General features: G+C 49.1%; 1 protein-coding gene across 1 annotated transcript in view; it reads left to right on the forward strand.

The window, feature by feature from the left end:
* IGSF21 (immunoglobin superfamily, member 21) overlaps positions 1-26,702 on the forward strand; it is a 109,684-nt gene that overhangs the window by 40,322 nt on the left and 42,660 nt on the right. Inside the window, exon 3 of the mRNA XM_011993106.1 lies at positions 23,076-23,194. Within this exon, the coding sequence (XP_011848496.1) occupies positions 23,076-23,194 (119 nt within the window). The remainder of the gene's footprint in view (positions 1-23,075; positions 23,195-26,702) is intronic.

A 26,702-nucleotide genomic window follows, 5' to 3' on the forward strand; every position in this document is an offset into this window, starting at 1 on the left:
CTGTATTAGTCTGTTCTCACGCTGCTAATAAAGATGTCCCCGAGACTGGGTAATTTATAAAGAAAAAGAGATTTAATAGACTCACAGTTCCACATGGCTGGGGAGGCCTCACAATAATGACGGAAGGCAAAAGGCACATCTTACATGGCGGCAGGCAAGAGAGAATGAGAACCAAGTGAAAGAGGTTTCCCCTTATAAAAACATCGAATCTTGTGAGACTTATTCTCTGCCACGAGAACAGTATGGGAAAAATCGCCTCCATGATTCAATTATCTCCCACCAGTCCCCTCCCACAACACATGGGAATTACGGGAACCACAATTCAAGATGAAATCTGTGTGAGGACACAGCCAAACAATATTAGCTCCCTCCTCTGGTCTCTCTGGGTCTCTGCTCAGGTGTCACCTCCCCAGAGAGGCCTTCCCTGACCATCTTCTCCAAAATGTCACCCCATCACCAGGTTCACCTTCCTTCTGCTTCTCTGTAGCTTGTATCTCTGCCTAGGGGTGGGCAGGGCATCGTCATTTGTTTGCCCATCTCTTGTCTCCCTCTCGCACTAGAAATCAAGTTTCCTCTTGTCTCCTGATCACAGCTCCATCTTGAGCACCTGGAAGGTTGCCTGAGGCAGTCAATACATATCTGTTGAATGAATGAATTAAATGAATCTGCAAAATGAAAACAAAAATAGCATCTACTTGCTGGAGCAGCGGTAATTGTCAGGAGATTCACTGAGACAGGTTGTGCTCAGTTAGGTTTTATCCCAGTAGGAACTCGGTCAGTGTTAACTGTTGTGTTAGCTTTTTATTGCTTCTGTCGCAAATCGCCACCAACTTGGTGGTTTAAAATAACACAAATTTAGTATCTTACAGTTCTGGATGTCACAAATTCGAAATGAGTCTCACTGGACTAAAATCCAAGTGTTGATCGGGCTAAGCTCCTTCTGGAGGCTCCAAGGACAGTCTGCTTCCTTACCTTTGCAGCTTCTGGAGCCCACCCGCATACCTTGGCTTGTGGCCTCTTTCAGCAACGGCATCGCTCCGGCCTCCGCTGCCATCATCACATCCTCTCCAACTCCGACCCTCCTGTCTCCCTCCAATAAGGACATGTGTAATTATATTAGATCTATGTGGATAATCCAAGATAATCTTGGATCTCAAAATCCTTAATCACACCTGCAAAGCCCCTTCTGCCACTAAGGAAACATCGACAGGTTCCAGGGATTTGAACGTGGGCATCTTTGAGGCAGGAAGGTGCATTACTTACTACAGCTGTGGTTATCACTGTGACAATCATTCACCGTGTCCAAGTTTGCCTCCTCTGTTGGACAGTGACCTTGTTGCAGCATGGACCCTCTTCTTTCTTTCTGTGTCTCCAGTTCCCTCTTCAGGGTCTGGCACGCAGGAATGTGGTCTGAGCTCCTGAAGGGCAAGAGCCCCGTGTTACTCATCCCTGTGCCCCCACCGTCCAGGGCTGATCCTGGCCCCGAACATTTGTTGGACTGAGCAGACCCGCAGGTACCATGCAGGACCGGTGAGGACAGAGCCCCAGCAGAGGGACAGGGAAGACCTCTGGGTGGAAGATGAGGGAGGGGAAGAAGCTCAGGGAAGTCTCGGGCTTCAAATGAGAGAACTTGCCCTTGCCCCGCCTCAGGTGGGTCCCTCCCAGGGAACCACTCATGGAACTGGGTCTCTGCTATGGATAATAAAGCTAAAACATAAGGAACATTTCAGACAAGAGTGAGATGGGTCAGCCACCTGGAGCCAGGCTCCTAGCCTCTGAATCCCGGTTCTGCCACTTCCTGGCTGTGGAACCCTAGGCAAGTCACTCATCTCTCCGTGCCTGTAGAGATGGTTTCCCCATCTCTAAAATGGAGATGATGATAATCGTAGCTACCTTGCAGAGTGCTCGTGAGGCTTATATGAGTTAATAAAGCTCTTAGAACTGGCACCAGGTATGCAGGATAGGGGGCTGGTGATGACTATGTGCTAAGCACCCAATATGGACTTTAGCCTCTGCCACATTCATTCAGTGAACGTTTTCTGAATACCTGCTCTGAGCCAGACATGGTGCTGGGCTCCAGGGAGACAGCAGTGAGCAATTCTGCCTCTGGCTACACAGGGCTCTCCATCACCACCTAGATAAGGATTAATATTGCTCCCATTTTTCAGATGAGAAAACCGAGGCCTAGACATGCCAAGAGCTTGCCTGAGGCCACATACTTAGAAAGCAGAGGAGCCAGTATTTAGAACTGGCCTGCACTCTGGGCCAGTGTGCTCTCTCACCTTTCAGATTTGCAGTGCTGGGACCCAGAGCCCTGGAACTCTGCCCTGAATCTTTCTGGAAAACTTGGAAACAGTTTTGAAGCAGGGGTCTTTTCCTTTATTACGGCCGTCTCGGGAAGACATGAAAATTTGGCTCTGATCAAATTAGGCCCGTGTTGTGATATAACTTTGTATATCCACCATAAAGCTAATAAACTAATAAATTAGACAGAATGAAAATATCATTGGGCAAGGCTGCACACTGAAGCATTGCTGTAATTACTCTCACGACCGGGGCCAATTCCTCAAATTTCACCTTGGCCAAGTTTCTCAGCTCACCGTGTCCCTAATAAGGCATAACTCACTCTATAAACATTAAATTGACTTATTTATTTTAAATTACAGTGGAACTGAAACCACCTTGATAAACCTATTCTCATGCATCTGCCTTCCTCATAAGCACAGCCCACTGATTTTTTTTTAACAAAGAAAATATCTAGTCTGTCTCAGAACTCATTCTGCAACCCAGCCTAGCTGCCCCTTTCTTACCATGATTCCAGCTTAAGAGATTTGACTCACTCCCCTGAGGTTAGTGGGTCTCTTATGGATAAAGATGATTCATGCCTAATTAATAATAATAATGGTGCTACATTAATTGAGTGGGTTTGACTGGTATTGTGGGCCAGGCCCCTTGCTACGGCCTCTACAGGAGCTCATTTAAACCTCATAATAAGCCTGCAAGGAGTGCCCTCTCATAATCCTTGCTTTGCAGGTGAGGGAGCCAGGGATCAGAGAAGGCAAGCGACTTGCCTGAGACCACACAGAGTGACTTGCAGTGGAGCTGGGACACAGCCAGGGAGGTCTCGTGCCAAAGCCTTCGTCTTCACCACCGTGCTACCCGAGCTCTCAGAGAACTTGCACCAATGGCCAGCTGGGAGTTCAAGCTGCCATGAGACACATTTATTTCTTAAGCGGTGGGAGGGGCTCAAGCCAGGTTCAAGGGAGGGAGAGGGGAAGAGCTGGATGGGCAGATGATGTCCATACTCAGCGGCAGGTACCATGATGGGGACACTTGCTGGGGGCCCCAGGAGGCCACAGGTATCTTCCTGGCCCAGCTGATGGAGGCGTAGGAGGGAAAGGGGTTTGGGAAGTTCATTGGAGATCATGATTGGTGCATGAGTGGGGGATGACAAGAGGACAGTATCCCAGGCAGAGGGGAGAGCAGGGGCAAGGGCCAGGCAGTGCGTCCAGAGATCTGTGGCTGAAGTGAAGGGAGGAAAGTGTGGCGATGAGGTGGGGATAGGAGAGGATCTCAGCAGTGGAGAGCATTTCCACAGCCCATCCATGCTCTCCAGGGCAGGTCTCATTTGGCCACATGCAGATGATGCAACAGCAAGCTGAGGGTTTTGCTCCTCCTCCTAACCTCTGCTTTCATGTCCCTTCCTAGGTCAACTTTTCCTGACTTTCTGGTACAGCTTAGTCAGATCTTTCTGTTCTCAGGTCTATCAGCACCCCAGATGCCTCTGGGAACTCCTCACACTATTAAACAAACACATATTTAAGTGGTTAGTTCCATCCCTGCCTGTAACACTAGAAAGTCAGCTCTATGAGGGCAGGAATCATGCTCATCTTGTTCACTGCTATCCTCCTAGTAATTACCCCATGTGCCATTGAGTGGTACATGCTAGACACTCAATGTAGAATTGTTGGATGGGTGGGTGGATGAATGGATGGATGGATGAATGAGTGTATGGGTAGATGGTGGATGGACGGATTGTAAGTGGATGATGGATTGGTAGATGGTAGGATGGATGGGTGGATGGGTAGAGGGATGGAGGATGGATAGATGATGGATGGGTAGACGGTGGATGGGTGGATGGTGGATAGGTGTGGATGGACAGATGGCTAGATGGGTGGATGGTAAGTGGGTGAACGAATAGCTGGAAAGATGAGAAGTGAGTGAATGGATGGATGGGTGGTGGATAGGTGTTGACGGATAGATGGCTAGATGGGTAGATGGTGGGTGAGTGGATGGATAGCTGGAGAGATGAGAAGTGAGTGGATGGATGGATGGATGGTTGGACAGATGTGCTGAAGGTTTATTGAGATGCTGTGTAGAAGCCTCCAGCATATGCCTGACATAGAAAAGTCATTTGGTGTTCATTAGGTTGGAAACACAATGCCCCAGCCATGCTCCAGTGCAGGCATTCCCGCTTGCCTCTCAAACTCACTTTCTGGAAGGCAAAGACCCTGATGGGAAACCGAGACCCAGAGCCAACCCCAAGCAGAGGCATCATAGAGGCCAACTGAGGTCCTTGGCCCATGCCATTCACAGGGCCTGGGCTCTGCCAGACGATGATGCAGAGTGGTGGCGGTCAGGTGCCCCAGAGACCTTGGACCTTGTCAGAGCAGAGCTGTCATCCTGTCCCCTCCTTCCCAGCATGAATCTGACTACTGCCCAGGCCAGAGGGAATGAGTTTCTGAACTGATTATTGGAGAATGGAAGTCTCCCTGCTGTTAAGGGAGCGGTCCTCAGGGCCTTCCAGAAACCACAGCTACCCTGCCCCTTCCTAACCCTTGCTTGTGGACTCAGAGGGTCCTATGCCTTCTCAGGGCTCTGCATGGACTCTCCTTTGTATCATCCTCTCTCCAACCTTGAACTCCGGTGTGAACAATTCTCCTACTATCTTATGTGCAAGCCCCTGCCCCTCCATTTCATAGCAAGTCCCTAATGCAACCTGTGTCCCTAGGTCCCAGCTGTAGTCTGTCTCTGGGATGCCAATTCCTCCCGGATAAGACCCTGATTTGATTTTGTCTCTTGGATTGATAGTGAGATCTCCATTCTTTCTGTGTAACTTCGGGCATCTTACTAGACCTCTCTGTGCCTCAGTTTCCTCAACTGTAAAATGAAGATGAGAATATAGTACATAATATAGTCATACTACCTCATAGGCAGCATATGGTTGCAAGGGGCATAATGAGCTAATATGTGTAAAGTGCTTGGTACATACTAAGTGCTGTGTGTTATCTATTATTACTCAACAAATAAACATTGAACACCAATCCGTGTCTGGCAATGTTCTCAATGCTGGGGCTGCAAGCAGACAGAGAGGGTCATGGAGCTAACCTCAAGGACAGAGTCCACCCTTTGTTTTATTTTGCAGAATTGATCGACATCTCTCTCTAATACTCCCTGTTTGTGTGACCTTGGGGGACCCACATAATTTGACTGTGCCCCAGGTTTCTCACTGACCTGTGCCTGCCCCTCTAGGCTTTGGGCAGGGCTAGAGATAGCATGGATCAAGTGCTTAGAACCAGAGCCTTCTCAGTAAATGGTAATTAGTGTTGTTCATGTTAATTTTTCCAGGACCAGTGGTGGTTCCTCTACTCCAGATCTATGGCTAAAAAAGAACATTCCATGTTTTCCCATACTATCACCTCACTCCTCACCACAGCCCTGTAAGACAGGCATCACAGTACTGAATTTTACAGATTAGGAGACATTGCACAGAAAGGTTAAGCAACCCACCCAAGGTCATGGTGTTTTCAAGTGGCAGAGCTGAGATTTGACCCCAGGTCCGTCAGATGCCACCACCTGTGCTCCTGGCTACTAAGCCACACTCCTCTCCATGGGAGCCACACCTGAGAGCCAAGACAAAACTTTGCTCTTCCAGGAATCATTTGAAAATGTGGATTCTTGAGGCTTGGTCCTAAGTGTTTGTCAAGAGGAGCATCTATGCACCTTCTCTCTGGTGCACCTGATGTCTCCACGTTCCTGGGACCTCCTGGTCCTGTTCTTTTCTCCCACTCACTCTATGAGCATGAATCCACGTTCATACCCAGGAAACCCCTGGGTACAGCAGAAGAGAACTGAGTGATTGAAAGAAAGCATGAATACCAATGCCAATGCATGGCATGATGACAATACAAACACACACATGCTAAATTCGGGGCAGGCACTGTCCTAATTGCCTTCTGTATATTATCTCATTTAATCCTCTCAACAACCCATGAGAAAAGTACTCTCATTACCCCAAATTGTAAGGTGAGGAGATGGAGACACAGAGTGGTAGAGTAACTTACTCCCGGTCACTCAGCGAGTCAGGATTCAAAGCTGAGCAACTAGGCTCTAGAGTCCCTGCCCCACCGTCTTTGTCATCTACGCTATTCATGCAGGCCCTAGCAGTAGGGGCTGAAGAATGCATGGGAAAGGTTACCTGCAAAATGAAAGACCTTCCTAGAAGCCAGCAGGTAGTCATGTTGACTATAGATGGCTCTTCCCAAACCAGGATTGTGGGCCAACCATTGGCATTTCCTGAACCAGTGTAACTGCTAAATGATGCAGCTGTGGGAATGAGGAAGAACCCCTGGCCCTCCCTGCCAAACTCGCAGGTGGGTGGACAGTTACTTCTTTTCTTATTCTCACCTTGCCCTCACTACCACCAAAACCCACCTCTCCTTACGTTGTTGGCAATTGGCAGAAGAGACAGATAGTGAGGGTTTTTGTTGATTGTGATGTGTCCATAAAAATGTACCAGCTTGCTAAGCCACTGCTCACTTCTGCAGGCCTCGTCTCCACTGATAGAGTGCATGCATGTGCGCGCGCGCGTGTGTGTGTGTGTGTGTCTGTGTGTTTGGCAAAATGGGACTGTTTCTGCTTAGACCTTGGTGAGAATCCAAGGGGCTCACTCCATGAATTTGAATCCACTGGGCACTCGCCCATTCAGGTGGATGCCACCCCATGTCTTCCATGGCAGGATCAACCCTGAGGTCCCGACAGCCCCAGCTCTAACACTCGCTGACTTGCGCACTCTCTCCTGTGGGGCCCTTTCCTCACCAGACCTTGCTTACAAACCAGGGACTCACACCCCAGAACTAGCCTGTAAACATGTTCTATTTGACCAACATTGAAAATTTTTAATTAAAACTATGCTTTTAATTAAATCAATGACAAATTATTGAAAACCAGGAGATTTTACATACAAATCTATATGTTTGGCTTTGCTTTAAAATGCTGAAAATGTGGTTTTTATACCAGTTATTCCCAAATTGTAGTAAACAGCCACCCTAAATAATGGCTGGATTTAAACCAGGGAATGACCCCTTCCTTCCCCGACTGTCCACACCACTTTCTATTGTCTGAAATGATATCAGTGAGAACTACTTTTGGCTCCGTGCAACAAAAACCCAAAGTGAGTGTGTCTTAAACTAGATAAGAGTTTATTTTTCTTTCTCCTAAGAGTCCCAGGTAGCCTGTCTAAAGGACAGAGGGTGCTCCATGGTGTCAGGGACTCAAGCTCCTTCCCTCTTGATGCTCCACTGTGCATGGTTTCCACTCTGAAGGTCAACTCAAAGTTTAAGAAGGCTGCACCAGCTCCAGCCATTACATCCACATTCCAGCCATGAGGGAGCAGGAAGAGAAGAAGGACACCCCCCCCCAACCCATAAGAACCCTTTAGGAATTTGCATGTAACACATCTACTTACATCCCACTGGCCAGAACTTAGTCACGTGGCCACTTGCTGCAATGGTAGCTGGGAAGTGTAGTTTCTATTTTGGGCAACCATGTGTCCAGCGAACTATCATAGTAACTATTACTATGAAAAGAAGCATAGCTGCTGAATTGTTCAACTTCTTTACACAGGTTGTAACCCTGTGAAGACGAAACTTTGTCTTTGACTTTGGCACTGAGCTTCTGCTACTTCATTAAAAATTTATGTACTGTTGTTCGTCTCATTAAGTTGTTCCAAGGAATTCACTAGGAGATGACGAGCGTAAATATGCCTAGGAGAGTTTGTGGTACTTCATATAAGCTCAACGATTGTGCGTTTGTTTCATCTATTCTACCCCAGATGTCACGTGGCTCCCCTATGTCAGGACTTTGCTCATCAGTGAAGCCTCCCTGACCTCCCAGAGATTTCAAATTTTAAATATAAGCGCTCCCTCCACTCCCAGCACTCCCTATCCCTGTCCTATCTCTATTTTTCTAAATACACCTGTAATCGCCGACCTGCTATATTTTTCAAATGTTACTTTGTTCACCGTCTGTGTCCCTCAACTAAAATACAAGTTCTATGAGGACAGTGGTTTTCATTTCTATTGTTCACAGCTGTACCCCTAGCACCTAGGATAGACCCCGGTACATAGTAGGTACTCACTAACAATATGTTGGATGCATGAATGACCGGACAGCTATTGCCTTCTCAGTGCTGGGTACTGTGCTAAGTGTGAGAGACAGAACAGGAATCAAGGTATCTTCTAGTTTCCATCTCCCCATGGCACTGAGCCCAGAGCCAAACACGCCAAGATAAATACCTATTACCTTGGATGGGATCTTGGTGCCAGCAGGAGTCCAGGCATTTTAATTTTGTTTTAACAAAGAGGCTGATGGGAGAAGCTGGCTGGCTCCTCTGTCTCCCATCTGCTGGCGGCCCTGGGCACCCTGGCCTGACCTTCCCCGCCTTCAGCACCACGTAGCGCAGGACAGTCAAACATAATTGGCCTGCCCTACTTTTTAAGAGAACCCAGATTGAAGGATTGGGCTTTTGGTGGGCTGACCTGTTTAAGAGCCTTAAGAGGAAGCTCGGAGTTTCAATTTTCCACTGCCAAAGCAAAGCTGTTTTTAGCTCCACTTTGATGAAGCGGCGGGAGTCAGGTTCGGCCTCGGGTCATCCATCAGCTGACCTGGTTGGGAAAGGCCTCCTGTGGGGGCCCCAGGCCTAACTGCAGCTTCGCAGGGAATGTTCAGGTTTGCTTTGCCCAACTGGAGTCATCAGTCCTGCTCTGAAGCTGCCCCTGGGCCATCCCAAAAGACACAGAGAGAGAGAGAGATCTCCAGCCACTCTCAAATATTTTATCCTGTTGATGGACCCCTGGACTTGAGTTCCTGCCCAGTTCCTCCAGGAATTAGCTGCGTGACCTCAGACAAATTGCTTGGCCTCCCTGGGCCTCAGTTTCCTAATCTGTTCAACGAGGTTCATCATTCTGATCTCAATGGGTGGTTGTAGGTACTAAATGATACAATGCCGGTTGACTGCTGTGTCCATCTCAGGCTTTGAGGATATTTCACCTGGACCCTCTCTCCCTGCAGGAAACTGGGCTGATTGACATCCACGCGGGTAGGCCAAGTCAGCTCAGAGGTTTCTCTCTGAATTGCAGTGTTCTGGCATGCTACCTGCTTTTCTAGGGGTCAAGGACCATCTCTTTGAACCTGTTTTCTGATCATTTTGTCAAACTGTGGTGGAAGAGTTTGGCGTCGGGGGCTCTGGCCCCATATTGGAGAGACCCATGTGATACATCCTTGCTGGAGTTTGCTTCCAGGGAAAACATGGTCCCTGCAGACAAAAGGGTCTGCCCTTGGTCACCAGAAGCAGAGCCAGGCCCCCATGTTGCTCTAGAGCCACAGTCTAATGCCTCGATGACCCCAGAGCCCCCACTCACTCTGCCTGCCCTTTATGACTCTCTCTCCAGCCTGAAAGAGTTTGTTTCTGTTCTGCCACTGACTGATGGTGTGACCTTGCAGAAGCCTGGGCCTCTCTGTGTGCTACACGCACCTCAAACAGCAACCAGCATGTGAGTTAAGGGTACTGTCTTCATCCGTTTGGAAAGCTATAACAAAATACCATAAACCAGGTGGTTTATGAACAACAAACATTCATTTCTCACAGCTCTGGAGACCGGGAAGCCCAAGGTCAAGGCAGATTCCCAGTTGGCTGGGGGCCTGCTACTTGGCACATGGAGCCTTCTCACCCCATGAGCCAGAAAGTGGCTGTGTCCTCCCATGGTGGAAGAGACCAGGCAGCTCTCTGGGGCCTCTTTTGTGGGGGTGCTCATCCCATCCTAATCACCTCTCAAAGGCCCCTCCTTCTAATACAATTCCATTGGTAATTAGGTTTCAATATCTGAATTTGAGGAGGACACAAACATTTAGACCCTGGCAGGTGTCAGCTCTGGAGCCTGGCTGCAGGGTTCAGGGCCCAGCTTTGACATTCTCTGATTGAGTAACCTCAGCCAACAAGTTATAAACAACATCCCTGTGACTCAGTTTCCTCATCTGTGAGGTTGGAGTGACAATAATAACACCTACTTCATGGGATTGTTGTGAAATTGAGTTTTACAGATGGGGAAACTGAGGCATTAAATAACTTGTCCCAGATCACTCAACTACAGCATGTTAAAGCTGGGCGGTTCTGGCCCATGGGAAAGTCTAGAGAGGCATCAGCTATTATTGTTCTTATTGCAAAGGGCTTTCCCTGAGAGTTGAATGAGATCAGTTTTCAGTGCCTCGCACAGGGTCTCGCACACAGGAGGTGCTCAGTGAACCTCTCACCGGTTCACAGATGAACGAGACCTGCATCGGCTCCTGGAATCTCAAGGGCAAGGGACCTGACCCTGACCTTGCACACAGTAGGGGCACAGCCGTGTTTACGGAAAAAGATCATAGCAACAACACGTTGAGGAAAACCGGGAAACCCAGAGGCAGCCACCGTCCACGCCCGTCTTCCCTCTTCTGCTGGAGGCAGGCTTGGTTCCAACAGGCTTGGGGCCTTCCTGATGCCAGCTCTCACCCACCGCCAAGTAGGGAGGCAGAGGCAGAGACAGAGATTCCTGTTAAATAAAGCAATCACGAGGGAGAGGAAGGAGGCGGTGAGCTCAGCCACGAGCCCAGCCTTCCGAGTTCGCTCACTGCCCAGCTTCTTTGGTCTCATTTCCCTTTGACCAACCACTTGCCTCCTGGTTCCCCACCACACGGAGTCTTCTTCTGAAGAGCACGTGCTCCATGCCCCCTGCCTGCCGGTCCTGAGATGGCATCAGGTGAAGCTGGGAAAAGCACTCAGAACCCTGGGCCCTCCCGCCCCTGCCCACCCCTGAACCCAGAGCCTGAGTCCAACAGGCTGACTGGTGAGGGGCTAAGTGGATCAATCAGGACCTGGAGGAGGAAGTGGTTTCCATGGCAGCAGCCAGCGTCTGGAAAAGAGACCTGGAGAGGAAGCCGCTGGAGAAGAGCGGGAGGTGTCGGAATGGGTGAAGGGGAGCAGGAAGCAATGGGCCAGGAAGTCAGGGGAAGGGGTCAGCCAGCGAAAGATGGAGGTTGGGAACAGGGAAGCAGATTCAGGGCCCAAGGCGAACAGCAGTGGCTAGCCAGGGCGGGAAAGAGCGGTCGGGGCCAGCGACCCCAAATCTGTCACCACCCAAGGGCCTGTCACTGACTTCCTGGGCTTGGGTGATCTGGGATGCCAAGCTAAGCTCTCTCTGGTTTTTCTTGGGGAATTCATCATTGGAAAATAAAACCTGATTTCTCAGAGGCGCTTTCTCACATTGGAAATAGGTCCCTGCCAGTTTGCCCACTAGTAAATCATGACTGGCAAGTCTGGGGCACTCCTCTGGTCAGGAGTAAAGGAGCTTTCCATGGTGACCTCGTCCTGTCCCAGCTTCACCACCCAGGGCTTCAGGACAAAGGACTTGAGGTGCAGGAGCTGAAGCTGAGAGCCGATGACCTGCTTGAGGTCACACAGTCCTGGGAGGCAGAGTGGAGTGTGGTGAGCTCCACCCGTCCAGCCCCAAAGGTCCCCTTGCAGTGTGCAGATAGAACTGAGAAAGATGTGGCTCAAACGTGGCCCAGTGTGAGCCAAGAGCTGTCCCCTCGTCCTCAGCCTTCATGGTCAGCAGGAGGAAATGGCCAAGGAGCCTGAGGCGGGTCCCAGGCTCCCTGGAGAGGGTGAGGGGAGGGCTTAGGGAGGGAGCTGGGGGCAGGGTGGAAAGGGCATTGGCTGGAGTGTTCTGGAAATTCTCCCCTCTGTGCCTCCTTTCTCTGGTACCCCTCCTAGCCAGCCCTGCATTCCAATAGATGCCACAGATATTTTGTACCCACTGAGCAATTGTATGACAGAAACAGTTTTCAGGTTGGGGGGCGGTGAAAATCATACCAATGGCTTTTTAAAGGCCCTGAAGAAAAATAGTTCAGGCAGCCTTGGAAAGGGCGAAAACACACAAGGAGGAAGGTCATAAAATTCTCAGTGTCGAGGGACTCAGCTCTTAGATAGTGGGGCTTTTCCGGAGGCTCCAGTTCCCCTGCCCAGTGCTGCCCCATCCCTTCCTCTCCCTCCGGGTCCCACTCCCCCACTCCCCACTCCCAGGTTATACAACCTGGGAGGCCTCCCATCTGTGCTGAGTGTTCTCAGGGAAGCCCACCACATTGAGAATGGCCGGGCTCCTGACTGGCTCCCCAGCCAGAGGAATGGCTGGAAGGAGGCCGAAGACCTCAGGCAGTGGGCTCCCAGCCCCATGGAATGATTCTGCCACGTCTTTTCCCTATTTGGCTGAGGGAGAAGTTGGACCCAAGTTCTCCCACGTTGTGTGGTGAAAAGAGCACCAGGTATTTCTGTTTCATTGAGATGCTTTGACTCATTGAGACTTTTGGCTCACAGCAGCCACGGCTGCGGATCACTGAGCCTCTGGATGCATCAGCTTTGTATCAAGATCGCCGGATCGCCAAGCCTCCAACCGCCTGCAGGGGGCGGTCATGAGCCCCCATTTCCCAGAACCTTTGACTGGCCCAGGTGGCCTGGCCTCTCCTTCCCAGATCTGTTGCTGATTGCTGCCTGGCCTTGCGTAAATCACTGTCTTTAGTTTTCTTGACTGGACAACCCAGGACCAGCTGGTCACCCTGGTTAAGACCAGGCTTTTCTGGGAGAGCTATTAAAGGAACAGAGCTTCACGTACATTCTGTGCTCACAAGACAGGTCCCTTAGCTCAAGTGAAGGTCTCCTGTGTCCCCCTGCTTCTCTGCTTGGTGCTGTCCAGTGGCCCCACACCTCCCGGAGGAAGTGTGTCCCTACTGTGTCCCTGGAAAGGGTCTGATGGAGGAGAAAACCCAGGGCTTGGCCAAAAGGAGGGGAGGGGATCATTTCTGGATTTCGAGTTGTTCTGTCATCAGTATCCTTGGAGTTGAAACTTCGCCTTCACAGGCAGGTCCCCAGGAATATATTGATGCCATTGTTAAGGTGTCCTTAGTCAAGTTCACACCAGGGAGGATGAGACAATGTGCTCTTGAGCTAGGTCTGGAGTCTAGGTCCCACTTTCTGGGCTGAGCTCGAGTGTAGACCCACCTCCACCAGGCAGGGAAAGACGGAGAAGTGCGTCGTCATCTCTTTCAGAAGCTGGAGGATGGGAAGCAGGTACAGAACAGGGATTGGGAGAGCAGAGCGAGGCTCAGCATTTGGTTAGTGCAGGGGCCATGTCTGTGTATGGCCAGCTTTCTGGCAGTCCCTGGTGTTTGAAAGAACCCCTGTCCTCAAGTAATTTCCATTCAACGATATTCATTAGGCAGCTGCACTCTGTCAAAAACATCCAAGCACTGGGCTCTGGTATTTGGGGTTTGGTGAAGCCAATGGAAGGAGAACACCCAGTGTGTCTGTGGCGGGGCAGGGCAAGGGTAAACAGATGGATGGACTGATGGGGAGGGAGAAGGACTGAGGCCCTGAGTCTTCGAGCGGGCTTCTCTGACCAGCAGCAGCAGCACCTGGGGGCTGCTTAGAAATTCTCAGGGCCCCGGAACGATTCTACCATGCCTCTTTCCTATGTGGCTGGGGGAAAAATTAGACCGCAACTCCCCAGCATTGTTTGGTGAAAAGTGCACCAGCTATTTTTGATTCACTGAGACTCCAACTGTAGGCTCACCAGAATCTGCATTGGAACTAGATCCTCAGGGGATTTTTGTACATCCCAGCATCCCCCTGGGGTCTCCTGTAGGGGATCCCACCCCACCACAAGGTCTAGGGAGGCCCTTTCCTGCCTGTCTCCATCTGTCTTCCCAGGTCTGCCAGCTACCACAAATGCTACCCCCAGTAGCCAATCTATTCCCCAGTCCTGGGAGGTATGTTTCCTCACCCAGGGACTGTGATGGAAAAGCAAGACGCTGTGAAGGCAGCCGGGGATAGGCAGCAGCCAGGGCTGGCTGAGCAGGTGCACACCTGGGCCACCGGGCCAAGCTAACTGACCTGAGCTACCCACAGCTCCCAGCCAGTTGTGCAGATTACACAGGTGTGAGGAGGTGGGGGGAAGGGCAGAGACCTCTTCCCCGCCCGCACCCCCCTTTTATTTCCAGGGAGTAGCAAACCCTTTCCATGTGTCTTATTAGCAAACATCCCTCTAGTACCCAAAGTGGCCAGACACTTTATGGCCAGTTTTATTAACTCTGCCTCACGGCTCTATCCAGGTGGAGCAAGCATTCCGCAAATGTTGACCCCGTATCACAGGGCATGACCCTGAACTTGGAGAGTGAGCAGGTGTTGGAGGGAGTGAGAAACAAGGCCCGGGTCTCAGGAAAGAAGCAGCCCATCAGGGATGCGTGGCAGGCACAGAAACAGTAAAACTTCATTACTTCACACTTGGGATCTTTCCAGCAGAAATGAGGGAGGGCAGAGCCCAGGCAGGCACTTGGCTCATAAGATTGCAGGGGGTGTGTTTAACCTACTTGCAGGAACAACTCTGTCCCCAGTCCTTTAGAAGCTTGGTTTCCATGCAAACAATGGTTATACAAATGAAAAGCCTCTCTCATCTCTTCATTAAAGCACAGCCTCAAAGGACCCATCACTACCTGAATCTTTTCTGTTAGCCCAGAATGAGATACTGGGTATATAAATGAAGACGTTTGAATTACAAAATGCTTTTTAAATTGGGTAGATTAAGAAAGTTTGGTCCTGAAGAGTCTTCTTCTTCGGTTGCTGAATTTTGGCAAGAGATGCAAAGCCACACACCACGTTCCTCCCTCCATCTGTCCCTCCCTTCCTCCTTTCTGGGTCTGGGCCATATCTGAGTTTGCAGTCAGACTGAATTTGGGCTTGCTCCTCCAGTCGATGGAAGCCGCAGGAAGGTTTTATGTTGGGAAAGGACAGGCCAGATCTTCACCGTCATAAGGTTACTCTGACAGCAGGGTGGGGGCCTCAGGCAGGGAGATGGTGGCAAGAATGAAGACAAAAATGGAGAGGTTCTGGGCCAAGCAGAGACAGTGGGGTGAGGCAAGGAAACATCGATGAGCCACCTGTGCCACAACATCCTCTAATTTGGGGGAAGACTAAAAGAAAAGAGGATCAGGGGCACCCAGGCAAATGTCATGCACCCTTTTCTCATAGAGAAATCCTGTAGCTCCCCATTCTTCTTCTCCAATCCTTTTTATCCATGTTCCACACACAGTTCCAACAGGACTTGTTATTTGAAGCTCACTGCAAATTGACAGCAACACTTAGAAAGTAGGAATAGGTTGGCAGGGGGGCACGAGGGACAACATGGAGTGAGCTGCTTCTAGAAGAAGGCACTGAGCAGTGTGGGCAAAAACCAAGAAAAACCAAGAAGCCGTCATGCAGTCACTTTAGAATACAGTTGGGCAGTGTCTTATAAAGTTGTAGGACCAACCGTGCTATGTCCTCACTTGCACACACAGCACCTCTCCCTGGGCTAACAGAGATGATCCAGGTAGCTGTCAGGCCTTTGAGGCTCCGTTTTAATGAAGAGAGAGCTATCTAGGTGTTCATCAACAGAAGGATGGGTAAGCAAATGGTGTATAGTCATGAAATGCGATGCTGACCAGTAGGGAAAAGGAAGCAACAATTGGTAAAGGCAACAACATGAATGAATCTCAAAATAATGACGAGGAGTGGAAGAAAACAAGCAAAACATCCTACACACTTTGTGATTCATTTATATAAAATCCTAGGAATCAAGATTTATAGTGACAGAAAGAGGATCAATGGCTGCCTGAGGATGAGGGGCATAGATTATAAAAGGGCACAAGGAGCCTTTTAGGAGAGATGAGTATGTTCATTATCTTGATTGTAGCAACGGTTTCAATATGTCAAAACTTATCAACTGTGGAAATGTTGAGTAGGTACAATTTATGGTTTGTCAATTACACCTCAATAAAGCAATTAATAAAATTGAAACAAACAAAGGCAAGGATCCCAGGAGACCTTTAACATCAGGGTAAACTCACCTAACACATTGCAAAACCCCTGAGACTCGACAGGATGAGATTGGTGTTTGTTTTAATGACCTTGATCCTGGGACAGGTTAATTAACATCCAGCCTCCTCCCTTTAAGAAGGAGACAGATGTAGACAGGAGGCAGATTCCAGAGAAAAGGCATCTTTACAGTGTTGTCATTTAAAAGTACAGACGTTCCTGGACTTACGATGGGATTACGTCCCAATAAGTCCATCATAAGTTCAAAATATCTTAGGTCAAAAATGCACTTAAAACACCTGATCTACAGAATATCATGGCTTAGTGCCTAACCTAGCTTAAATGTTGAAAACACTTTCATTAGCCTACACTTGGGCAAAGTAATCCAACACAAAGCCCATTTTATAATGAAGACTTGAGTATCTCATGGAATGTTTTAAATACCATACTGAAATTGAACAGTGGAACGGCCGTACGGCTGGTTTCTACTGAGTGCGTATGGCTTTCACGCTGTCGTAAAGTCGAAAAATCATAAGTTGAACCATTGTGAGTTGGGGACCGCCTGTACCGTTTTGTCTGTCTTGTTCCCCAGTATATATTCAACACCACAAGCAGTGCATAGTACATGGTGGGTGCCTGACAATTTGTTTTAAAATTTTCATCAATTCACAGTGTAAGGAGAAGAATATGACAAGCACCCCCAGCATGCCAGGCCCTGTTGTAAGTGCACTGGTATGTGTTCATTCATTCAGGCTTCAGTTCTCAGCAAAAGTCAAATATTGGATCACTTGGTTCTTCAATAGCACAGGAAAAGCAAATCAAACTCATTTCCTGTGTCCTCACAGCTCCACCCTCCCCTCCAGTGTCTTCGTTCTATGAAAATCTAGGACTCTTCCCAGTGGAAAGACGAAGCCAGGAAAAGAAGGCTAAGCAGAGGCTGTAAACTCGTGTAGGGCGTGGAGAATGTGCACAGGACTTGCTCAGCAAACCTCAGTCATCAGCATTAAGGGCCCCGCCAGAAGCTTGGAGCAGGAAATTTAGGAAAATAAAAGGCCATCCTGTTTCTCCCAGCAGGGAGGAAACATATGGCTCTCATTACCTAGAGAGGTGGCAAGCCTCAGAATAGAAACACACTGAAGAGCGATGGAGGCAAATTTGAGACCAGTAAGCTCAAATCAATTTGCTAATAAAGGAAGATCTGGAGGCAGTGGGGGAGAGCACTCATGGGCTCCAGCCTCCATCTGGCCTGAATTCAAATCATGCCACCTACTCACTCTATGTAGCAAAAATTCAGTTAGAGAGGGTAAAATGCTCAGTGCAGTGCCTCCTACCGTAACTCTTTACACATATTGGCACCTCCCCAGTGGCTGTAATCCCACAAGGCAGGTGTCATAGTACCCATGTATCAGATGGAGAAACCGAAGCTCAAAGAAACCAAAGGACCTCATCCAACATCACATGCTAGTCAGGTGCAGAACCAAGACTAGAGCCCAGGGCTCTTGACTCTTGGTGCAGCCTGTTTCCACTGACGTCATTCATATAGGCGATACTCCTTGAGCACCTACCAAGTGACCTTCCCTCCTTGCTTGGGAGGGAAAACAAACAAGTTATACTACAGCATGACATGGACAGGTGTGTGCTCCCAGAGACAGATGCAGCCCTGGAGTGGTGGAGATGAATTATGTCTTCGGAGGGCTGGGCAGTCAAGGTAGCCTGCCTGGTGGAGGTGGCATCTGAATGTAGATCCTATAGAGCTTAACATTATAGGTAAAAGCATGGAGGCAGGGACCAAAATCTCCAGCATCCCTGTACCCATTCCCAATCCAAGCCTCAGCCTAGGGCATGGCATGCTTCTGTTGAATGTGGATGGCCTACAGCCCTGGCCCCAGATTCAGCAGAAGCTGCAATGCCCAGCCCTTGCACGTCCTTACCTAGTGAAGGCATGCAGGCCAGGGGGCATGCAGCATCCGCTCTCTCTGTGCCTGACTTTTCAAAAACACAATTACTCACCCTTCAGAGACGCCATCAGTGTTGGTAAACCCCAGCCACTAAACTGCATTACACTGATCTCTCCAGAAACCTTTGCAGTTATTAATAGTTTATTGATTGCAGCCCATTGCTGATGAGGGCAGGCCTCCTCACCCTCACCCTCCTCGGGTCCCTGCTATCTGTGGAAAGCCTTCTATTCATCATGCAGATCAATGCCACTCAATTCTGGGGAAAGGGAGTCTCTGGGCCACTTAATCCACTTTAGAAAGACAACAGAAAAGGTAAAATTTTAGATGAGGTGCTGAGAAGAGGTGGATTGGTCCAAATCAAAGCTGTGACCTGGCAGCTGTTGGATCTGCCAATGAGAACTAGAATCTGCCTTGGTTGGAGGTGGGGTGGGGGGGATCCTGGCCATGTCAGGTGGTAACAGGGGAAACCAGATGAGGGGTATACAGCGATCTCTGTTATCTTTGCAAATCTTCTGTAATTCTAAACTTATCCAAAATACAAATTTTATTTTTTTTTAGAAAATAACTTGGCTCACGGGAGGAATGGAAAGAATACCACTGTAGCTGGAGGAAGGAGCAGGGGCATGGGAGAAGGGAAAGTGTGAGACATGGCTGGAGGAAGGGGCAGGAGTGTGGATAAGGGAAGGTGGGAGGCATGGCTGGAGATGTAGAAGGAGCAAAGTGTGCTGGGCCCTATTGGCAAAGATGACGATTCTTATCTCTCTTTTTGCCATTTTTATTGATAGCTTTATTTTTTAGAGCAGCTTTAGGTTCACAGCAAAACTGAGCAGAAAGTACAGAAAGTTCCCACCTGCCCCTGTCCCACACATGCACAACCTCTGCCACCACTGACTTCCTCCATTTCAGTGGCATATTTGTTACCATCAACAAACCTACATGGATATGCCATTATCACCCCAAATCCATAGTTTACGTTAGGGTTCACTTTTGGTGTTGTGCATGTGATAGGTTTTGGCAAATGTTATTACCTTTTAAAATGTTTTTATTGAATTGATATTGCTGTCTCGTATTTTTAAATATACAGTTTTATTTCTATTTAGAAGATTTTTTATATTCTCCATTTTATTTTATTTTATTTCCATAGGTTTTGGGGGAACAAGTGGTGTTTGTTTAGATGAGTAAGTTCTTTACTGGTGATTTGTGAGATCTGGGTGCACTCATCACCCGAGCAGTACACCCTTTACCCAATTTGTAGTCTCGTATCCCTCACCCACCTTCCACCTTTTCCCCTAAATCCCCAAAGTTTATCGTATCATTCTTATGCCTTTGCATCCTCCTAGCTTAGCTCCCACTTATGAGTGAGAACATACAATGTTTGGTTTTCCATTATTGTGGTACTTCCCTTAGAGTAGGGGTCTCCAATTCCATCCAGGTTGCTGTGAATGCCATTATTTTGTTCCTTTTCATGGCTGAATAGTATTCCATAGTATAGATATATACCACAGTTTTTTTATCCACTCATTGATTAATGGGGGTTTGAGCTGGCTCCATATTTTTGCAATTGCAAATTGTGCTGCTATAAACATGCATGTGCAAGTATCTTTTTCGTATAATGTCTTTGTCATAAAAGCAGAGAGAGCCTTTGATGGGACTTAGGTAGAGGAGTACCATTCATCTCATTTGCATTGGAAAAGATCTGGATTCTATCTGGAGAATGGATCAAGAGGGAGATTACCAGGGACAGAAAGCCCAGTAAACCCTCTGCCTCCATATTCCAGGTGAGAAGAGATGCTGACTGTGGAGATGGAGGAAAGTGAATGGTTCAGGATCTATTAAGAGTAGAACACCCAGGACTTGGTCACTGTCTGTATTTGGAGGGTGTGGAAATGGGAGATGTCAAGGAGGGTGCCCAAGAATGTGCCTTGGGCTAATGGTGGAGGACAGGTCTGGACATTGGAGGAACTAGGGAACCTGGGCTTGCTCCTTCAGTCAATGGGAGAAGCAGCATCTGGCGCTGTACACATAGTCCTCAGTGAGAAGCTGCCTTTTTCATAAAGCAGCAATCCAGGTGTACCCCGAGCTGTCTTCTATACCACCTGTGAGGTGTCACCTACATGTGTCACCCAAGCATATTGCTTACGTTACTATCACCTGAGCATGTCATCAGGGTGGCAGTTGCCTAAACATGACACTATAAACACATCTTCTGCAGCCATCACCTAGGTGGCGGTTACTTGCACGTATCTGCCTGGGTGTCAACCATGTTATTATTATCTTATTACCTCATCTGGGGAGCTGCCAGCTACACATGTCTCCCGAGCCTGTTTCTTTGCAGAGCTGTCACCTGAACCTGCCACCTGCACTTCTGTCACCTACAAAAGTCATTTAAGCAGGTTGTCTCTATAACCAACACCTATGAGTGTCACCAAGTGCAAATTCTGCTCCTACTGTTTGTAAGCCATGGGGCCTTGGGTAAGTCATGCCATCTGTCTCTGAGTCTCCTTTTTTTTTTTTTTAATCTAAAGTATGTCACTCCAGGTGACTGTCACTCAGTAATGGTGCCCGGTAAAGAGGCTATTTTTTCAGTCTAGCTGAGTTACAAGCAAAGAAAATCATTCCCGGAGGGGAGACTGGTCCCCTGCTGTTCCCATGTCACTGTGCTCTTTCTTCTGAGATCAGGGAGTGGAGGGAGACAGCGTCTTCTCAACAAAGTCCCCATTCTTTACGTCCTTCCTTGACAGTCGGTAGACCAGATGTCAACCTCTGTGTGTTCTATGTAAATGAAGGTGTTTGTTTATGCTAATGTGTGCTGGGTAGTGGGAGGGATGGGCTGGCTCAGCTCAGTAAGACGACAGTGATGGAAAAAGAGGCTGGCAGCCCAGGTGTTGGGGGACAGTGAGTCACAGGGGAAAAGGAGCCAGAAGACAAAGATGAAGCAGGTAGCTAAAAGGACAGAAGAAAAGAGTGAAGCTGAGGTTACGTTGCTCTGCAGAAGCAGGTGGACGAGCAAAGTGGGAAGTGTGTCCAGGAGGCAGAAGGGAGGATGAAGAACTGGATTGAAAGAACCTCCCTTCTCAGAGGTGGCAGAGCAGGGTCACACGCCCAAGAGCCTGAGCGCTAACCAACTACTGCTCTTTCCTGTCCCCAGTGGGGTCCTTGTCAGGCAGGTTAGTGGGGTAGGGCCGTGGGTATGGATCCCTTCCCGTGGTTTCCTGCTATGACTTGGGAACTTCTAAGACTTAAACAGATACCCTAGTCCCGCTAAGTTGTAGCCAGAATAGGCTGGAACTCGCATGAAGACAGACATATTTCCCCAATGCAGCAATGACATAGCCTCTGCAACTTCAGGCCAAGGCTCCTTCCCATCCAAGTGTCCAGATTCCACTTGCCAGGAATTCCCTCTCCTCACAGAGCTTCGAAGGACTGAGGAGCAATACAGAATGGGCTCTCTGTCCATTTGGGTGCAACGTTCCTGCTTACAGAAGTCCTGCAGTGACATCATTGCATTTAATCTTTACTGCAGTCACAGGAAGTAGCACCTCCACTGTTTAGGAAAGAAAATGGAGAGGGGAGATGGACTGACTTATCCAAGGTACCATGATTTACAAACAGTAGGAGCAGAATTGGAACCTGGTTCTCTTTGACTCCATGTCAAGGCTCTTTTCAATACAGAAGGGAGGAAAGAGCCTCCCTGCTGGCGTTTTCCATGGGGAGAGAGAACATACCAACTCATTTTCACATGGTCTGACCCTGTAGATGCTATAGAAAGATCTAGAACAGGAGCCATCCAACTACAGCCTGCGGGCCAAATCTAGCCCATTGCCTATTTTTTCACAACTTGTGAACTGAGAATGCTTTTCATACTTTGAAATGGTTGCAGAAAAGAAAAGAAGAAGGATATTGTATGGCAAATGAAAATTATATGAAATCCAAATTAAAATGATCATAAGTAAAGTTTTATTGGAGCACAGTTGCACCAATTTGTTTACGCACCGTCTGTAGCTGCTTTTGTGCTACAAGGACAGAATTGAGTAATTGCAACAGATAACGGAAAGGGCAGCAAAGCCTAGAATGTCTACCCTCTGGACTTCTAGGAGAAAAGTCTGAAAGCAGGTTTGAGGGGGTCTCTCCCATCCTCAGGGATCACCTCCTCTGAGATACCCTCCCATCACCTCAGGGGTGGGATTGGCTGCTCCCCAATCTGAGCTCAGATAAGCTCATGCTTTTCCATGTGAGTGTGGAACCCAGATCAGCTTCCCTACCTCCTTATCCACCGGGATGGGGGCTCCTTGTGGACCTGAATTTTATTGTCTTTCTCTTCCATGATCTCAGGACTGGGCATGAAGTGGCAGCATGGCGGCGTGGAGAGAGAAATTCAGATTTCCATACTGGTTCTTATCTGTATACAGCGTTGGGGACAATTGACTTCTGTCCCGAGCCTCAGTTTCCTTGCTTATGAAATGGAAATATGGACCCTGTGTGAGGGCCGTCATGAGGAAAGAGGGAGCTGATGCCTCCAGTGACAGTTTTGAGCCCATACTCATGCAGTGATACACTAAATGCCCACATCTATTCACCTATGCCATCCTCACGGCTCCCTGGAAATGGGCAGCATCCCAGGCTCATGGAAGCCGACAGGCTAAACAACTGCTCCAGGACCCACTGAGCACAGATTGGACTTGGCTGAACACAGTCCACACCTTCACTGTCTGAAAGGCTGAGTACAGGGCCTGCATACAGTCGGTGTTCCATAAATGCTCCCCTCCTCCCAGCCCAGCACACAGGCATGTGTTTGTTAGTGGAGGCTGCACCAGTGGGCATCAGGATGAGTTTCCTTGAGCACTGCCTTACCCTGCCCCACAATGATGGGCCCTCACCCTGTCTTCTGCCTCCCCTAGGCTGCCCGAGGTCCGGATCTCAGACAACGGTCCCTATGAGTGCCATGTGGGCATCTACGACCGCGCCACCAGGGAGAAGGTGGTCCTGGCATCGGGCAACATCTTCCTCAACGTCATGGGTGAGTGCTAGGCCACTGGACCCAGCGTCTCAGTGAGGAGGATGAGTGTGTTTGAGTGTGTGTGTGCGTGCACACAGCAGCCATCCTGGGGGCCATCTACCAGAAGTTCCGTTGTGCTGGTGTCTTCCCTCTCCTGCCCTTGTCGTGGAGGGTCAACCAGACCAGGTTGAGCCAAGGTGTGACCCGTGAGGTCTTGCCCCCCATGGGCCTCCCCTCAGGAGGTCCCCTTCTTGCAGCACAGGTACCCCAACAGGACCCTCCCCAGGGAGTGAAGGACAGCACCTCAGCCAAGATGCACAGCTGCTGCAGAGGGAACCATTCTGTCCCTCAGTCAAAAGTTCTCCCTGCACTTCCTGAGGCCTTAATGGAGATGGCATAGGATCTGGAGACGAATTGGGAAGCGCTCAGGGCTGGGATTCAGAGCCCCTGGGTTCTCACCCTCTCCTCTTGTCTCCATTTATGCACTTGTAAAATGGAGGTAACAATACTGGTGTCTATTTCCAGCTGGCTGGGTCCTTGGGTAAGTCTATCCCAGTCCCAGACTCAGTTTCCCCATGTGTAAAGCAAGAATGCTGCTCTGCGTATTCTCAGAAGCCCCCACCGGCTCTAATCTTCTTGTCAGATATACACCTTTGGATTCTGGCTCTATTGCAAGGATGCTGGGGACTTGGCCTTGACTCTAGACTCTGTGTTCTCCAGTTTCCTTATCAAATAATATTTATCAGGGAAACAAAGCTGTGGTACACAGGCAATCAATGAAAGCATAAAGGCCCCGCTGAAAGCCGCTGCTTCTGGGGAAATTGAAAACCCCCAAAGGCCAGACCTCCAGAGGGACATTGATTCCTGCAGCGCAGCCAGTGGTGGTTCTGGCTTCCCAATGGAGCCACGATGCAGGAGGTGGCGTTGCCAGGAAAAGCCCCTCTCTCGCAGTTACTCATGCACCAGTCAGCTCCTCTGATAGAGGAACTAGCAGCGTTTGGGTGCCTGGCTCTGGGTTGGCCACACAAGGGAACCTAGGAGGGACATAACTCAGTTTGCACCATCAAGGAACTCCCAGTCTGATGAGAGACATGTACTTAATCAACCATTTATGCATCACAATGTATCAAGCACCTACCTACGAGGTAGCAGGGAATGGACCCAAACTTTTTATAGGACAAATACTTATCTATAGAGATTTTGCAGGAGGCAAGCATAAAACACACGCATAGATGAATTGAAAAGAGCATGCAACATGCTGGAAGAAAATAAAGCAGAGTAAAGGGATAAAGAGTGACTGCAGGTGGGTGGCTGCTAGCATAGGGAGGGGACTCAGGGAAGGCCCCTCTGCAGCTATTGGGCTGAGGGCTTTACATGTGTTACATCGTTTAGTCCTCACAACCAACCCGAGGGTACATGCTCGCATTAACTCCATTTTTCAGATGCAGAAATGGATCACAGAGAAAGCAAGCAACTTGCCTAAAGTCACACAGCCAAGTTCACAAAATCCTCCTATGATATCAGGCAGCTCAGTGTTGCACTGGGACTCAGGCGTCTTGACTCCAGGGCCAGCTCTGTCACACTGCTGGAGGCAGTGAAGATGCTGTGCTAAGGCCTCACTCTAAGGTGCCTTCAAGCAAGGCCAGAGTCCTCAAAATCCATCCCTCCATGAGGCCCACACTTCCCATTACTTCACCAAAGAACTCTGAGCAGATTATTCTCCCTCTGTGGCCTTGATTTCTCCCATCTGTACTGTATTAGTCCATTTTTATGTTGCTGATAAAGACATACCCAAGACTGGGCAATTTGCAAAAGAAAGAAGTTTAATGAACTCACAGTTCCACATGGCTGGGGAGGTCTCACAATCATGGTGGAAGGTGAAAGGCACGTCTCACATGGCAGCAGACAAGAGAAGAGAGCTTGTGCAGGGAAATTTATGTAACCATGAGATCTTGTGAGACTTATTCACTACCATGAGAAATAGCACAGGAAAGACGACCCCTATGATTCAGTTATCTCCCACTGGGTCCCTCCTACAACACAGGGGAGTGGTGGGAGCTACAATACAAGACGAGATTTGAGTTGGGACACAGCCAAAGCATATCATGTATCATCAGAGAGTTGACAGATAATCCTATGCTCCCTCCCAGCTCTGACACTTGTGAGTCTCTTACTCCATCCACTAAGTGAGGAAACTGAGGCACAGAGCAATCTCATGGGACTGACTCAGGTTGCACAACTGGCCTGATGGTCTCTGCTGAGCAAGGGAGTGTGCTCCTGGCAGGCTCAGTGCCTGAGACTTTTCCTCTCCTTCTGTGTCACTGCCTGGGGATCAGGGACACTCCCTGTGGGAGGCAGCAGTCACCAGAGACCAGAGCGCTGGGAAGGAGGGAGCAGCTGCTGTAGTTCCACTTACCGAGCGGTCTGATGGGGCTCCATGGACTCTGCAGGCAGCTGAGTCTTCCAGGAGGGGCCGGGCAGGGGTAAAGCTAGTGATGCAACCCCAACCTTCCATGCTGGCACTTTCAGATGCAGGGTAAGGGTGACCCCCAGAAATTCAGGGCTTCACTGGCAGGATTTTCCCTGGCATCGCACCCACTCGTCGCAGCCCATCCTCTGCTGGCCACTGCTCAGAGCTCACTGTACTTGCTGTTGGTCTTCCCAGCCCAGCTGTTCCCCAGTGGAGCAGATCCACCTTGGCTCGCTATGCCCATGGGAATTGATATGGCAGCTGACACGTCTCCCGTCCCTCCCTGGACACGTGCATGTGCCTGACAGTGTGTGAGCTTCTGGCTTCACGTGTGTTACCTTTTAGAATCCTCATGACAGCCCTGTGAACTGAAGGACTTTATGATCCCCGTTCTATGAGGAGACCGAGGCTTAGCGGGGAGAAGTGACTTGTTGGGTTCTAACAGCTTTCTAAGTCCAAGTCTCATCATCTAAACCAGCACTTCTCAAACTTGAGCATGCAGCAGAACTGGCTGGAGAGCTTGTTAAATACAGATGGCTGGGTCCCACCCCACAGCTTCTGACTCAGCTGGGATGGGGTGGGGCCTAAGAATATGCGTTTCTCATAAGATCCCAGGGGTTGCTGCTGCTGTTGGTCCAGGGGCCACACTTTGAGGACCACTGATCTAAATCTCTAAGTATTTCCCAAAATACTAGTTCTGTGTGTATCTATATATTGATGGTTATTCGATATTATACATATCTACAACTATGCCTATACTCTTACCCATATGCAAATGTATTTTTCCTCCCTCCTCCCACTTCTCACCTCACCCCAAACACAGGAGGATCCCCACCCCGCGATTTCTTAGCATACAAGTTAAGGACATACTGGTTTAGGTCCCAATCTCAGTTGTGCTCTGTGAACTTAGGCCCATTTTCCTCTGTGGGCCTCAATTTCCCCATCTGTAAAATAGGGATGGGGATGCTTCCCTCCTAGGGTGGCTGTGAGGCTTAAAGTAGATGAAGTTTGCAGAATGCCTAGCCCATCAAGAATAGCACTGAAGAGCTCAGTTACTTG

This window comes from Mandrillus leucophaeus, unplaced genomic scaffold (assembly GCF_000951045.1).
Source record: "Mandrillus leucophaeus isolate KB7577 unplaced genomic scaffold, Mleu.le_1.0 Scaffold426, whole genome shotgun sequence".
Lineage (NCBI taxonomy): Eukaryota > Metazoa > Chordata > Mammalia > Primates > Cercopithecidae > Mandrillus > Mandrillus leucophaeus.